The 15036-nt window shown below is 32.8% G+C and overlaps 1 protein-coding gene across 1 annotated transcript; it reads right to left on the bottom strand.

The window, feature by feature from the left end:
* Positions 1–276: 276 nt before the first annotated feature.
* Positions 277–6962, bottom strand: LOC109807727 (pyrophosphate-energized vacuolar membrane proton pump). The gene is made up of 8 exons (XM_020370321.3): positions 6580–6962; positions 4157–4731; positions 3680–4059; positions 2095–2181; positions 1684–2014; positions 947–1357; positions 788–847; positions 277–692 (listed from the first exon to the last, which is right to left on the bottom strand). Exons 1-8 carry the CDS (start codon positions 6845–6847, stop codon positions 486–488), a joined length of 2319 nt encoding a protein of 772 aa, XP_020225910.1. The 5' UTR covers positions 6848–6962; the 3' UTR covers positions 277–485.
* Positions 6963–15036: the final 8074 nt, after the last annotated feature.

The following is a 15036-nucleotide window of genomic DNA, read 5'->3' as shown; positions in this document are numbered from 1 at the left end:
AAAATTAACTAATATTTATTTTTATAAAATTTAATTTAAAATCTCAACATATAAATATATTTTTAAAATCAAATTTATCATGATAAAATCAAATTATTATATTCAACCCAATAATTTAAAATTTGAGAAATTTGAATTAACTTATCCAAATAAAATATTTTAAGAATGATGGAAATTAAAATCAAAGTAATTCAAATACCAAGAATTTAAAATTCCTTGAATTTGTAAAATTTCTCATCCAATCACACTATTAAATTTCAAAGAAAACATTACAAAGATGGAAAATTAAACATTCATATTGGCAAAAAGTCAAAAACTAGATTTTGTAACAAATTTGGCGTTCTCATATATAAGAGTTTCCTAAAGGTGGAGAGGCTATTTGCTACAAAGAAAAGAAAAAGAAGAAAAAATGACTCGGTTGTCAATGGCAAACCTACTCATTCAGCTCCAACAAAAATAAGATTACTTGAAAGCACTTCTTGTTCTTAAAAGATCTTAAAAAGCAAGCCTCCATGGGTAGCGAAAAAGGGAGCAAAAACAAGCGATTCAACCGCCATGAGCTTAATAAGGATGTTGAGGGAAGGGCCCGAAGTATCCTTAAGAGGGTCTCCAATGGTGTCACCAATAACAGCTGCTTTGTGTGGTTCAGATCCCTTTGGGCCCAATGTCCGGGCATGTTCAGAAGCACCGGCCTGAAATTTGAAGCCCACGTGGAATTTTATTACTAACCAAAAATCCTACAAAATAATATTTGAAATGAGCCCTAAGTTTTCTACATTCTTATTACCTCAATGTACTTCTTTGCGTTATCCCAGGCACCACCGGTGTTAGATGCTGATATTGCGATCTAATGTCAACCACACAAGAACAAGTTTAAGCAAGACAACTTCACTTGAAGCTATAAATTTCAATCAACCAATACCAATTATAAGAGTAACATCATTACCTGCACACCAGAAACTAGAGAGCCAGCAAGAACACCTGAAAGAGTTTCTACGCCAAAAAGGATACCAACGATAAGTGGTGTAAGCATGACAAGGGCTCCTGGAGGAATCATCTCCTTAATTGATGCATCAGTTGAAATCTTGACACAGGTAGCATAATCAGGCTTGGCATGACCCTCCATGAGTCCGGGAATGGTGTTAAACTGCCTACGAACCTCCTCAACCATCTTCAAAGCTGCACTTCCTACACTCTTCATGGTCATGGCCGAAAACCAGTAAGGAAGCATGGCACCAACTATGAGTCCAATGAAGACCTTGGGAGTCAAGACATCTACTGTTGAAATTCCTGCCCGGCTGACAAAGGCACCAAATAAGGCCAGAGACACTAGTGCAGCGGACCCAATAGCAAATCCCTAGGCACAAAATAGATTTAAGTTAAGTAACAATTACACATTAGCGAACTATAACTAGAAGTTTAACTGCAGATAAATTTCATGATCTAGTAAAGAATGCGACCAACATAATTAGAATTTCATTCCATACAATAAGAAAGCAACATAAAGGCTCCGGTTTCGCAGAGCTCTCCCATACAGTGATATTAAATTCGTTCCAGCATTAATAGATTGGCACAGACAACCTATGTAACTCAGCGGTATCAACCAGAAAATGTGACAGGCTGCTCAGTGCTCAGAGATAAAGCCTAAAAAGGAAAGCAACCCCCAACAGGAGAAACACATACCTTGCCAATGGCAGCAGTAGTGTTGCCAGCAGCATCAAGGGCATCAGTTCTCTCACGGATACGATGGCTCATGCCTGCCATCTCAGCAATACCTCCTGCATTGTCACTAATAGGCCCATAGGCATCAATAGCCAACCCAGTAGCAATGGTGCTAAGCATCCCGAGGGCAGCTACAGCAATACCATACATTGCTGCAAAACTAAAACTCACAAAAATGCTGACTGCAATGGCAAAAATAGGAATAATGACAGACTTGTATCCCAGAGCAAGGCCAAAGATAACATTAGTTGCAGCTCCAGTTCGGCAAGAATCTGCAACATCTTGTACTGGGCTGAAAGCAAATAAATAATGATATAGGTCAAGGCCAAAAGAGAAAGGGAAGAGTACAAAACTTCAATAACATTCAGCTACCTGTAAGCATTGCTTGTATAATATTCAGTCACAAAGCCAATAATAAGTCCAGCCCAAAGACCAACACCCACACATAAGAACAGCTGCCTGAAATTTTCGGCCATATTATATTAGTAGCTGGATTTCAGGGGTTAACCACAATCAAAAAAACAAGCTTAAATATTAGTTGATAATCATGAATGGTCCAAAAAGTACAGTGTGGAAGAAAATATGCACAAAGTTTTGATGATGCCAAAGCATTGAAGAAAATAAAGGTCAAGTTAAAGCAAGTTAATCAAGAAGCAAGATCTCAAGTAATAACTAGATAAGTCTTGACTGGTTAGCTTAGTATGTAAAATGAACTTTTAAAACTAGCAAATTTCACTTTGCCATTAAAATAAGGATTTCAAGAAAACCTAAACTTATTCTTTTTGAATATAAGAATAAGTTGTTTGAAAAGAAAGCAAAAAGAGTATTCAAATGATTAAACAAAAATATTTTTAACTGGAAAATAGAAGCTTTCTATATCTTAAGTTTTCATAAGTTAATTCGATGATATTTGTCTAGTAATCGATTACCACTTGATTTAATCGATTACCAGAGAAAGAAAATCTCTTTGTTCAAGGTTCAAATGTTAAAATGTTCTCTTGTAATCGATTACCAGTCATTGTAATCGATTACCAGTCATTGTAATCGATTACCAGTCATTGTAATCGATTACCAGAAGATGAAACTTCAAAATTTGAATTTAAATGATACAACGTTTCAAATATTTTGAACTTAAACCGTTATAATCCATTACCAAGTCTTGTAACCTCTTTTCTGAAAAAAATTATAAAGAGTTACAACTTTTCATGAAAAGACATAACCTAAGAAATAATTGTCTATAAATACCTATAATTTTTTAAAGAAAGGTTACGAACTCTAATGTGAAAACCTATTTACAAAAACTACTTGACCAAAATCATTTGCAAAAATTTCTAAAGAGTTCATCAAGTTCTTAGAAAGTGTAATATCTACTCTTCAAAGAAAGTCATTCTGGAATACCCAATTTATCATTGGATCTGTGAAGGAAAAAGGATTTTTCTGCTTGTTGATTTTTGAATCTCAACACAAGGAAAGAGAGTTCCGAAGTGTTGGAGAATTCAAGTCTTGTAAAGTTTACAATAGTAAGAATTTCAAGTGGGATACTTGAGGACCGGACGTAGGCAGGATTAACCGAACCAGTATAAAATTGAGTTTGCAATTCTTCTTTCCCTACACTTTTAATTACTTGTTATTAATTGTGATTGAGTAATTTGCATCATCATTCATTCTTTACATATAAATTTATCTAAGAAATTGAATTTGTAAGAAAGTAATTCGAAAAAGTTTTATAAGAGGAAAATTTGGAAAACTTAATTCACCTCCCCCTCCCTCTTAAGTTATACGAGCCTACTTGACTAACATACAGCTACCAATATCATCAAGAAAACTTGTTAGGAATAAAAAAAAATGAATTATAAAAGAATTTAGCCCAACATGACTCAAGTCAGAAACATAATTAAAATTGAAAGGCATGGCATGCAAAATAAGTGTTTTGTTCTAGTAAATAATTACGCATTACCAGCTCTTCACTTCTTTCTGAGCCCCAAAGTTGAAAATTGTGAAGGAAGATGGAAGGGCAATAAAACTAATAATTGCAATTCCAACAGTCATCAGAACAGTTGAGATGATAAGCTGTTTTTTCAATGCTGGTTCAATTTCCTTGACTGCCTTGATCTCAAAGAAATCAGTTGCAAATAGAGTAGTGATCAAACAAACAAGAATACCCATAGAACTGATAAGTAAGGGATATAACATGGCAGTGAAATCATGGTTGATTCCAAATGAGGAAATTGAAGCAACAACTAGGGCAGCACAGGATGATTCAGCATACGAACCAAAAAGATCAGAACCCATCCCAGCAATATCTCCAACATTATCACCAACATTGTCAGCAATCACCTGAAGTGACCATAGAAAAGGCTCGATACAATTACTAATTCAGTAAACAATCACTGGAAAACGGAAGTGATGGGAAAAAGGGCCAAATGCAACTTACAGCTGGGTTTCTTGGATCATCCTCTGGGATATTTCTTTCAACTTTTCCAACCAGATCAGCTCCAACATCGGCGGCCTTGGTATAGATACCACCTCCAACTCTCCCAAACAGAGCCATGGAAGACCCACCCAGACCATACCCAGTTATAGCCTCAAAAAGGCCTTCCCAGTCATCACCATAATATAGCTTGAAGAGATTGATGGCAATGTACAGCACCAATAGACCATTTGCTGCAAGAAGGAAACCCATTACTGCACCAGATCTAAATGCAGTAATAAATGCCTTTCCAACTCCCTTTCTTGCCTCCAAGGTTGTCCTTGCATTGGCATAGGTAGCAATTTTCATCCCAAGGTAGCCAGATAGAACTGAGGTTATAGCACCAAGCAGGAAAGATACAGTGCTAAAGAGTGCAGTTGCAAGGGCTGGTTTACACATCCTCCCCTTGTCATACGTGCAGGGCTGGTTCTTGGTGCTAAAGCTCTCCACAGAGCCCAGGAAAAGGAAGATTAAAATTGCAAAAGCAACCATGAAAACCCCCACATATTGATATTCAGTGAAGAGAAAGGATGTTGCACCTGCAAATCCGTGCACACCTCGTAAGTACAAGCAAATACAGTCCTGGTGAATTTAGAAACTACCGATAAAGAACTAGACATGCACCTTCTGATATTTGAGTATTTAATCTTATTTTTGCAGAAAACTAACAGATGTACATTCAGCCTAAGCACTCTGAATTCAAGCATTACCCAATTAACTTTATTATAGAATAACAACAATTTTTATAGACGATGTGAATTTGTATGATAACGGTTAAACCACACATTGTAAGTATATGACTTTTATTATAAGTCAAAGCACCTGCAAAGTTTTCAGCTTAGATTACAACAGTGAACCATCCAACAAAATACGCTCATAACCTAATTCTACTTGCATCGGAACTCGGAAAGCTTGTCAATATGAAATCAAGCGTTGCTAAAAGAGTTGGTAAAATTTTAATAATTTCAATAATAACAAGCTAAAACTGAATAGTGAATACAAGCACGAGGTCGCACCACTAGGTAGTAATAAGTCGCATGCCGCTAATATCTACGAAAAATTGCAAGGGCTATCAGAACTTAATCTCAGTTATTAAAAAGGGAAATTTTAGATGTAATAATAAGTAGACCGCAACACGAATAAGAATACCTTAAAAATTATAAAAAGTTTAATTACCTTTTTAGTCTCTTCAATTTCGTAAACTTTGACTTTTTAATTTATATAATCTATACTAATATATAAAAAGAATACCATTTTCAATAATTACCTTAGTTTCTACTTTTTTTTTTATTATTATACTTTTCTATTTTAAAAAATTAGAAGAAAATAAAATTTAACTTTTATTTCTAATATTTGAAACTAATAAATTAATTATAATATCAATTACATTAATATACTTATATTATTTTATTTTGATTTGTAATGGAGGTACGGAATGACTCGATCCACTAATTAAAAATAACCAATTTTAGTAAATATATTTTTATAATTCCTATGGTATAATATATATTTTTGCTTTCATTTAACTCCTATAACGACATAAGCTTTTCTATTTAGCTTCTATAAAAATAAAATACAAAAACTTAAAAGAGAAGTAAAAAAGTTTACATGTACACATAAACTAAAATGGAACATAAAACATTTTTAAATTTTAACCATGAGAAAGGATAATTAAACCAATAAAATATTAATATATGTATAGGCATAGCCTGTAATAGTTAATGAATATGGATTACGTGCAGTGCACATGAATAGATAGCCCTAGATCTCGTAAATTAGAAATAATAATAATAATCTTAATAATAATAATAATCATAATCATAATAATCTGCCGCCAGCAACAAACAAGCCCAATAATTTAGGAATGAATAGGGATGTGGAATTGTGGATCATGGATTGGTGGCGCACCCAATACACCCTAGGTAAGATTCAAAAAAACGATTAAATGGAAAACAAAATGAAGAAAGTGATCCCACACAAACAAGGTATTAACAATGTGTTGCTTCGAAGCCCCGGGCTCGAAAAATAATTAATAAAAGTAGAAAAACGTATCACAATGCTTAAAATTCGTCTCCGTTGAATTTCGAAACATGATTTCCCGGGTGAAATGAAGAACAAGACCATCTTCCCAACCATTTGAAAACACTACAAGTTAGACAAAACTGTAGCTCTCGTTTTCAAAGTCATTGTTAGTACTGTTGTTGTTAACTTATTATTGTTTCATCGTTTCCCTCACAACCAGGACTTAGAAGCAAGAACACCGGCTTCAGTTCAGTTCAACACGAACACGAAACACTAAAACCCAAAAACGCAGCGTTTAACTTAAGAGAGAAAACAGAAGCAGGTAGATCTCAGCGAGATCTCGAGATCTAGATCAGAAATCTCACCTTCGGAGATGGCGTTCTGTATTTCAGCGCATTTGACAACAACGTTATGGTCATTGATGCCTTCCTCTTCCTCAATCAGGTAGTCTCCGTAACCGTTCTTGTTGTTGCCGTTGTCGTTGCGCGGGGAAGACGAGGGACCGTGGCGCTCCGGTGTGAGCTTCACGCGCGACACGAGGTACCATTGCACCAACGAGAACACAATCCCCACCACCGCGCACACCGGCACCACTATCTCCGTTGCAAGCTCCGACAGCAACGACGCACCCATCCTCGCCGGAAACCTAGCGCCGCCGGTCTACTCAACTGATTAAAAACAAAATAGATGCGACCTTCGCGCTCCGGCAAACCAAACCAAACGACTGCGTGTCATGAAATGGAGCAGTTTGATGCAAATTTATACTGGGGAGTAAGCATTAATCTACGTGAGACCACCGAAAGATATGTTGTGCTTTAGTTTTTTACCGTTGGATTTGTTTTTTGGAGATTCGTGACGATCCGACGGTTCATGTGAGGAACAAAGCAAAGGATAATGGCGGGAATTAGAAGGAAGTGGGAAAATGAAAATGATTCGGCGCGTAAGTTGGACCCACGTACGCGACTCTGCGGTACTCGCTCGATTCTGCCGTTAATGTGTCTCCTTCGCTGCTTGCATGGATTGGAAGGTTCTATAGGTAAGTTTTAGGTTGTACTCACTTGTAACGGCGTGGGACCCGAGTTTTTTGGTGGTTGATAGTGGGGATCATGATTTCGATGGAACAACGAAGGGTACCTGATGCGGGTTTCAGTGTGCTCGGTAGCAGGAGATTGTGGAGCCGAGTGAAACTGAGATTGTGGGTGCTTCTCCGAACGGCTTTCGTGATTCTGACGTCACGCACTTTGAGTTGCGTGTAAAGCATCCTATCGGATAAAATAATTAATTAATTAAGGATTATAATTTATACCCATTTTGGTCCCATAATTTTAGGAAGGTGCAATTTTAGTTTTTGAAAAATGTTATTATAAATTCATCTTCATAATTTTCAAAATTAAGTCGTTAAAATGGTATATAAAAAAAAATAAACAAAAGATACTGACAGGTATTCATAAATTGTATTATTTGTGATTAATTAATCATATAAAAATAATACTGTTGAAGTAAAAATAAATTTATTCTATAAAATTAATTTTTTAATTGAAATAAAAAATGATTTTATTTGTTACTTAAAAGCCTGTGTTGTAAAGTTACTGCCTAATAATATCACTCACGACAAAGTTAACATATTTTCTTTGTTTAGTTTTTTATTTATACAGTTTAACTTCTTTTAGAACAATATTTCATTCCATGTGAGATAAGACAGAAAAAAAAATTAAAAAGTATGTATAATAAGATTGTTTATTAATTAATTGTAAATTAAAAAATTAAGCTTAAATCTTATAAATTACAAACGTATTTGAGATAACTTTAACCTTTATGGATTAGTTAATTTAATTCGATTCAAATTAATTAACTTTAGAGTAGTTTTTTATATCAAAGTTAAAAAAAAATAACAATATGGAATTTAAACTTTAAAGGAATAGTAGGAAGTTAGTCAGCAGAAGCAGCCCTATAAATAAGTATGATTTCAATGACAAATATTTTAAAAATGTGGATATGGAAATGTAAAAAAATTATAAAATGAAAATATAAAAAAAATTATGGGAAACATTTTTAATTTTAGTTATGTGTATACAGTTAAAAATCTTTAAATATATAGTATTTGGGTGTCTAAAATGATTATATTTTTGAAGCAAAATTATTAATTGACACAAGTACAAAGACTAAGCAAGAGACACAAAAGACATGCGGCGGGAGGGAGGTTGGGTTCTTAAGGGTGGCCCCCTCCCGGGCGTGGTGGGAGCAAAAACAAGGGATAAAAATTACGCAATCTTTGCTTAACATTGGCTTGCTCATAGTCATTACTCATTGCTCAACTATAACTCCAACATTCCAGGTTGGCTTTTAAACCTAAATGATTACTACATTATAATGAAGACATCCTACCATCTAATGGCAAGTCAGTACTAACCCACTTCCTGCCCTATTTATTTTTCAGTAGCCACCCCTTCATTTTCACCATCATATGCGACATCTACCACTTCAAAATTTAGAAAACAAACAAAAATCAAACATGACATTTTTAACTTGCCTCTATTTGTATATCACTCGCATGGCTATTTACAGAAATTTAAACATTACATGTTTTCATAATTTAGTGTCTAATCGATGAAATAGGTTAAATATATTTAAGTTTTTCAAAAAGTAGACCACGATATAAAGAGATACTCCAACAAAAGAGAATTTTCTTTCGGTTTCCAATATAATAAAAAAAAAATATCATGTCGTGATAATATAATAATAATTATTATTATTAAAATCTTGCAAATGTTCCAATAATGGAATGATACTCTTATTATTCCCATATTTACGATGGTTAGAATACATGTAAACACATTTTGAAACTCAAGTTAAAGTTAAATTTAGATAAATTATTGTAAAATGATACCTGATATTTCATATATAGGTGGTTGATTTTATCTTTAAGTTTAAAGATAGCGTTGTATGATATATTTGAGATATATTATAGGGATTGCCTAAAGATATTGTTATTAATTAACGGATATATTGTGCTTGATAAGTGAAGATATTTCATTAGATGAATATAATGGATTAATTATGGTATTTTAAAAGATATTCATGTCGAGATATCTTGCTAACTATTAGGATTATTAGCCTAAAGTTTTACTTTATGGTAACATATTGGAGGTCAAATGTGGGTAAGAAGGAAAAGGTCAACTTGACCTGATTGAGTTGAGCATTACATAAGCTCCGAGCTCTTTAGAATGAAGGAGTTACGAGTGAAGTTTCCCTTTGGCACTAGAGATGTTGAGTTTTGCTGGCAAAGGACAAGGAGCAAAAGTTAGATCACATTCTAAGTAACTTCGTGGCAAATTCGTTGTGGAAGGTAAAATGTGTTGTACCTAAAGTGCTCGTAGAGTTAATTAACTCATAATTTTTTAGGGTCTTAAAGCTCATAATCTTCAAGACTTGAGTTCTTGAAAGCTTAGTAATTGCATAAGAGCTTGGAAGTTAGTAATTTCAAGATGCGAGAGTTCATTTGCTTGAAAATCACACATGAGTATGAAGGCTCGTAATCTTCAAGGCAGGAGAGTTTGTTTGCTTAGAAATCGTACGAGAATTTGGAAACTTGTAATTTTTAGGGTGCAAGAGCTCGTTTGCTCATAAATTATGCATGTGCGAGAGCTCATTTGCTCATAAATCATGGAAGCATGAGAGCTTGTTGGCTTGAAAATTGTGAAAAGAGCTTGGAAGCTCGTAATCTTCAAGGGGCAAGAACTCATTTGTTCAAATATCGTGCACACACGAGAGCTCCTTTGTTGAGAAATCGCTAAGGAACATTGTAAAGGAACGCAAAAACTCATTTGCTTAAAATTATGTACGTGCAAGACCTTATTTACTCATAAATAATGTACACACAAGAGCTCACTCACTCAAAAATTGCTTAAGAGCTTGGAAGCTCGTAATCTTCAACGCGAGAGAGCTTGTTTAATCATAAATTGTGCACGCGTGATAGCTCGTCACTCATAAATCACACAAGAATGTTGTAAAGGAATGCAAGAGCTCATTTACTAAAAAATTATGTATGCATGAGAGTCCATTCGCTCAAAATCGCACAGGAGCTTGTAAGCTTATAATCTTCAAGAGACAATAACTTGTTTGCTCAAAAATTGCGCATACACAAGAGTTTGTTTGCTCAAAATTAGTGTAAGAGCTTGGAAGCTTGTAATCTTTAAGGTATGAAAGTTCATTTACTCAAAAGTCGTGTATGCACAAAAGCTTTATCGCTCAAAAATCACACAAAAATATTATAAAGAAATACAAGATCTCATTTGCTTAAAAATCACATGCATCACTACGTCAAAAACATCAATAAATGGCGCTTATTTTAATGATAGACAACGCTTAAAAAGCGCTCTCTATTTGAACGATGTCTATTAATAGATAGCGTTTCTAAAAAAGCGCTATCCATGTATATGCAAATAGAAAGCACTTCCTTTTAAGTGCGCTAACTATGTATATGCAAATAGAAAGCACTTCTTTTTAAGTGCGCTATCTATGTCTAAGTACCTACATGACGCTTTTAAAAAGAAGTGCTCTCTATCTTTGAATGTATAGACATCACTTCCTTTTAAGTGCGCTAACTATGTATATGCAAATAGAAAGCACTTCCTTTTAAGTGCGCTATCTATGTCTAAGTACCTACATGACGCTTTTGCGCTTTTAATATTCTAGCCAATAGAAAGCACTTCCTTATATAAACGCTATCTATATGTTTAATTTTTTTTAATAATTTTTTTACATCATTGACACTTGTTGATTTTGCTATGCATGCAAAAATAAATCCCAAGACATAGAACTATAACAATCAATCAACAATGTAGCCAAATTTGATTCAAAAATATAATGTATAATGTAATACATCAAAATTAAAAGATTAGTTTATATAAACCTAACATGTAATACATTTATCTAAACACAATCAATGCTTGTCCATTACCATGCAACTCCTAGTCTTAGACTCAAATAAATAAATAAAAGGAAATGTATATAGACCTAACATATTACATTTAGTTATTTGACATTAACTTGACAGTAACATATAATCAATGCTTGTTCAATATCATGTAGTTCTCTTTCTTAGAATATTCCACAGCCCATTGGTTCTACAAAGAAAAGAAAAATTATAAGTCACCAAGATACAATATAAAATAAAATGTATGAAGATTAAAAATATAGCATAAAAGAAAAGTGGCATGGCCTAAAAATGCTATAGCAGAACATACTAACCTACAAGCATTTTTTAATGACATCCATACGTTTTGCAACAAATTTTCTCCAAGCATCCTCAGTGATCATGGATGCATACTGTTCAGGAGGTTGAATAGGTGGACTATCTAAATAATTTTCATTCTCATCCTTTAGATAACAATTAGCCAAGTAAGTTCTAAAATTCCTAAGCAATTTACCTGCCACCTTTAGTACATGTTTCTTGTGTGATACATCAACATTAAAAGTTAACTGTCAAAAAAGTAATAATAGAAATAAGTTGGTTAACCATAGAAACTAATTTAAAATAAGTAGATATAATTAGTATATTTTACTTGTATATCCTTCCAAACCATGTTCTTATAGGCACTTAGAGTCAAAACTTTCCAATTATCACATGTTATAGGAATGTTAGATAGGACAATGGACCCGAGATAACTAATGAATATTGTTCCACCAGGTTCAATTGGTTGACCCTTTGCATTTCATGAAACCTAATAAAACAAATAAGCACATATTAATTTTTATACAAGAAACATAACTAAGATTCCAAAGCAAAAAATAAATACATTACATCTATTTTTTTTCCTTCACTTATAGCTCGAATGATTTTCTTCATAATAACTACACCTTTCTTCCATTTAGGTTCATTAGAATCAAAGCTATCATCTTGGCTAGGAGATGCCATTTACCTACAAGAAAAAAGAGTGATAAAAATTGTTACAATCGATATAAAGGAAAGATATAAAAATAAAAATAAATTAACAATATAATGTAAATATTATGTGTAAACCAACCTTTTCTTCTTCCTAGTCAAATTAAAACTTTTTTGTTTCTTATGGACACAAAATGATGGATTGATAAAATGGAGTGTTTGTTGCTAGAACCAAGAGCCGAGATGGTGGGAATAATAGTGACCCCTAAATTTTATAAATTTTTTATAAGGATATCATTAACCTATAATAAAATTTTCAGGTTGTAATAAGTTGATTTGATATAAAAATTAATGAAAATTCTCCAATAATTAATAAAATATCTTAATTATAGAAATTTAGGAAAATTTAAATTAGTTTTAGCTATTTTATTCGTAACAATTCCTAAAATGCATCTCCCAAAACTAGTTTAAGATAAGTTAAACAACCTACAAATACTTAGTTCAAACTTAGCACAAGTAGTGCATGATTTTGGTACAAAAATTATATCACATCAAACATGCTTACAAAAAATTTAACATAACCAAATAATGAGTCGCATGATCTATCTTCTACCACATCATCAAAAATGCATGACAACTCTTTATAAAAGTTTATAAAGTTATGTTGAAAACATATATTGATTTATATAAATTTTGAGAGAGAATGTTTCAAATTAATTCTTATGTTATGTTTGAGATTTTTTTTAATTTAAGATAGTTTAAAAATTTTAAAATTTTAATTTTTTATTTAAATAAGATAATTAGATTCTATCGCATGCTTAATTTGTTTGTATACATTTATATATATATATATATAACTTTACAAATGTAAATAATAATCCATTTTTAATATTTAACAATTTTTAAATTAAATATAATTAATAACTTAAATAATTTTTAAATTTCAACAATAGAAAAAGTTATTAATATTCAAAATTAAATAGAAGAGGAGAAAATAAAAGAAAAGTAAGAAAGATACTAATGTTCTTCCAACACATCCGCATTAACTACCTTTGAATGACAACACTTCAAGCAAGGGCAAATAATTCTACTAGGATCTTTTGCATGCTCAATTGCAAATCTACGAAACTCTTTCACCCCATCTTCATATTCTTTTGACAATCGACTAGCAGACATCTATTTTCGATCCATTTTTTCTTGATCTATCATATTAGTCATTGATAATATTTACATCAATGTTAACATCTAATCACATAAATGCATGGTTTTAAAAAAATTATTGTTTATCTATACTTTTCATATATCAAATAATAAAATAAAAAATAAAATTCTTTAAAGACTTACCTTAATATTTTAAATCTGTAAAGGAAAAACTTTCAACAAGTACAATAAGGCCTTCAATCTTTTCAATAGTAGTTCCAAGTAGGGATGGCAACGGGGCGGGGCGGGTACGGGTTTCATGATACCCGTCCCCGTCCCCGCGAGCCAAATCCATACCCGTCCCCGTACCCGTACCCGTCGGGTATGTGATTTTCATCCCCATCCCCGTCCCCGTCGGGTATCGGGTATACCGTACCCGTACCCGTACCCGTCAAAATTTTTATTTTATTATTTTTTTTTTTAAATATAATATTTTTAAATTATTTTTTTAATTATATTATAATTATAATTAGATTATTTCTCTATCTCATATTATAATAAATAATTACACATAAAAAATACTAAAATTCTTTAATATAATTAAATTAAAAGTGAGTATTTAATTAAAAATGAGAACGGGGACGAGTATGGGTACGGGTACGGGGCGGGTAAGTACATACCCGTACCCGTACCCGTACCCGATTTAATATATCGGGTTTTACCCGTACCCGTACCCGTACCCGGTCAAACCGGGTATTCCCCGTCAAAGTCGGGACGGGTTCGGGTATTACCCGCGGGTACGGGTATATTTGTCATCCCTAGTTCCAAGTTCAACAATATCAACCTGCCATAAGATAAAATTAAAGTAGAAATTTTAAAATAATTTTTTGACAATTAAAGTGATTATAATCAACTAGTTAATGATAGTAGTAATAATAATAAATATTAAAAAATAAATTTTAAAAAGTGATTTGTTTAAGAGTAAAAAAAAAATAGTAAATATAAAAATAAAAAATAAATGCAATATTTGACTAAAAGAAGGTAATCGCATATACAAGAACTCACCTTTTTTATTTCTTATAAGAAGAAACGAACGTAACTTCAATGAATCTTGCAAAAAGTCTAGTCAAGGATGAATCTTGCAAAAAAAAGCCCTAGATTTTTTCATGGAAGAGATTAGCATCTTAAAATTTGTCATAAATTATCGTCTTCATCACGTAATTTGTCACGGTGCATTGCATTCATCTATTGATCAAAGAAAATTGATTAAAGAAAAAGTACAGAAAGAAAAGAAACAAAATTTAATATACAAAAAGAAAAGACACGAAATTTAATATTTGTTTCAAACTTGTATCAAAGTTAAGCATTAATGGAAAAAAATATTCGATAAAGAAACAAAAAAAAACACCTAATGATAAAAACATGAAATACGAGTCAATAACGTGATTGTTGAGCGTAACTTGAGATACACTTTACGATCGAACAACAACGATGGTGAAGGAAGATTTCACAATCGGGAGGGATAAAGATGATTATGGCATGAAGGTCGAGAGGGACAGTGAATAAGAAAAGAACCGAGAGGGACAATGAATAAGAAAAGAACCGAGAGGCTAGAGAATAGGAAAAGAACCGAAAGGCTAGAGACAGTGAATAAAAATCTGAACAGTGAATAACAATGTGAACGTGATCAGGGACCAATTAATAGAAAGTGAAAAATCTGAACAGTATAACAATGTGAACATACGTGAGGGACCAATTAATAGAAAGCGTGAATAAAAATCTGTTCAGATTATTTTTT

This window comes from Cajanus cajan, chromosome 10, assembly GCF_000230855.2.
Source record: "Cajanus cajan strain Asha chromosome 10, NIPB_CcT2T_4, whole genome shotgun sequence".
Lineage (NCBI taxonomy): Eukaryota > Viridiplantae > Streptophyta > Magnoliopsida > Fabales > Fabaceae > Cajanus > Cajanus cajan.
Note: the sequence above shows the minus strand (reverse complement) of the source record. Positions and strands in the feature narration are given on the sequence as shown.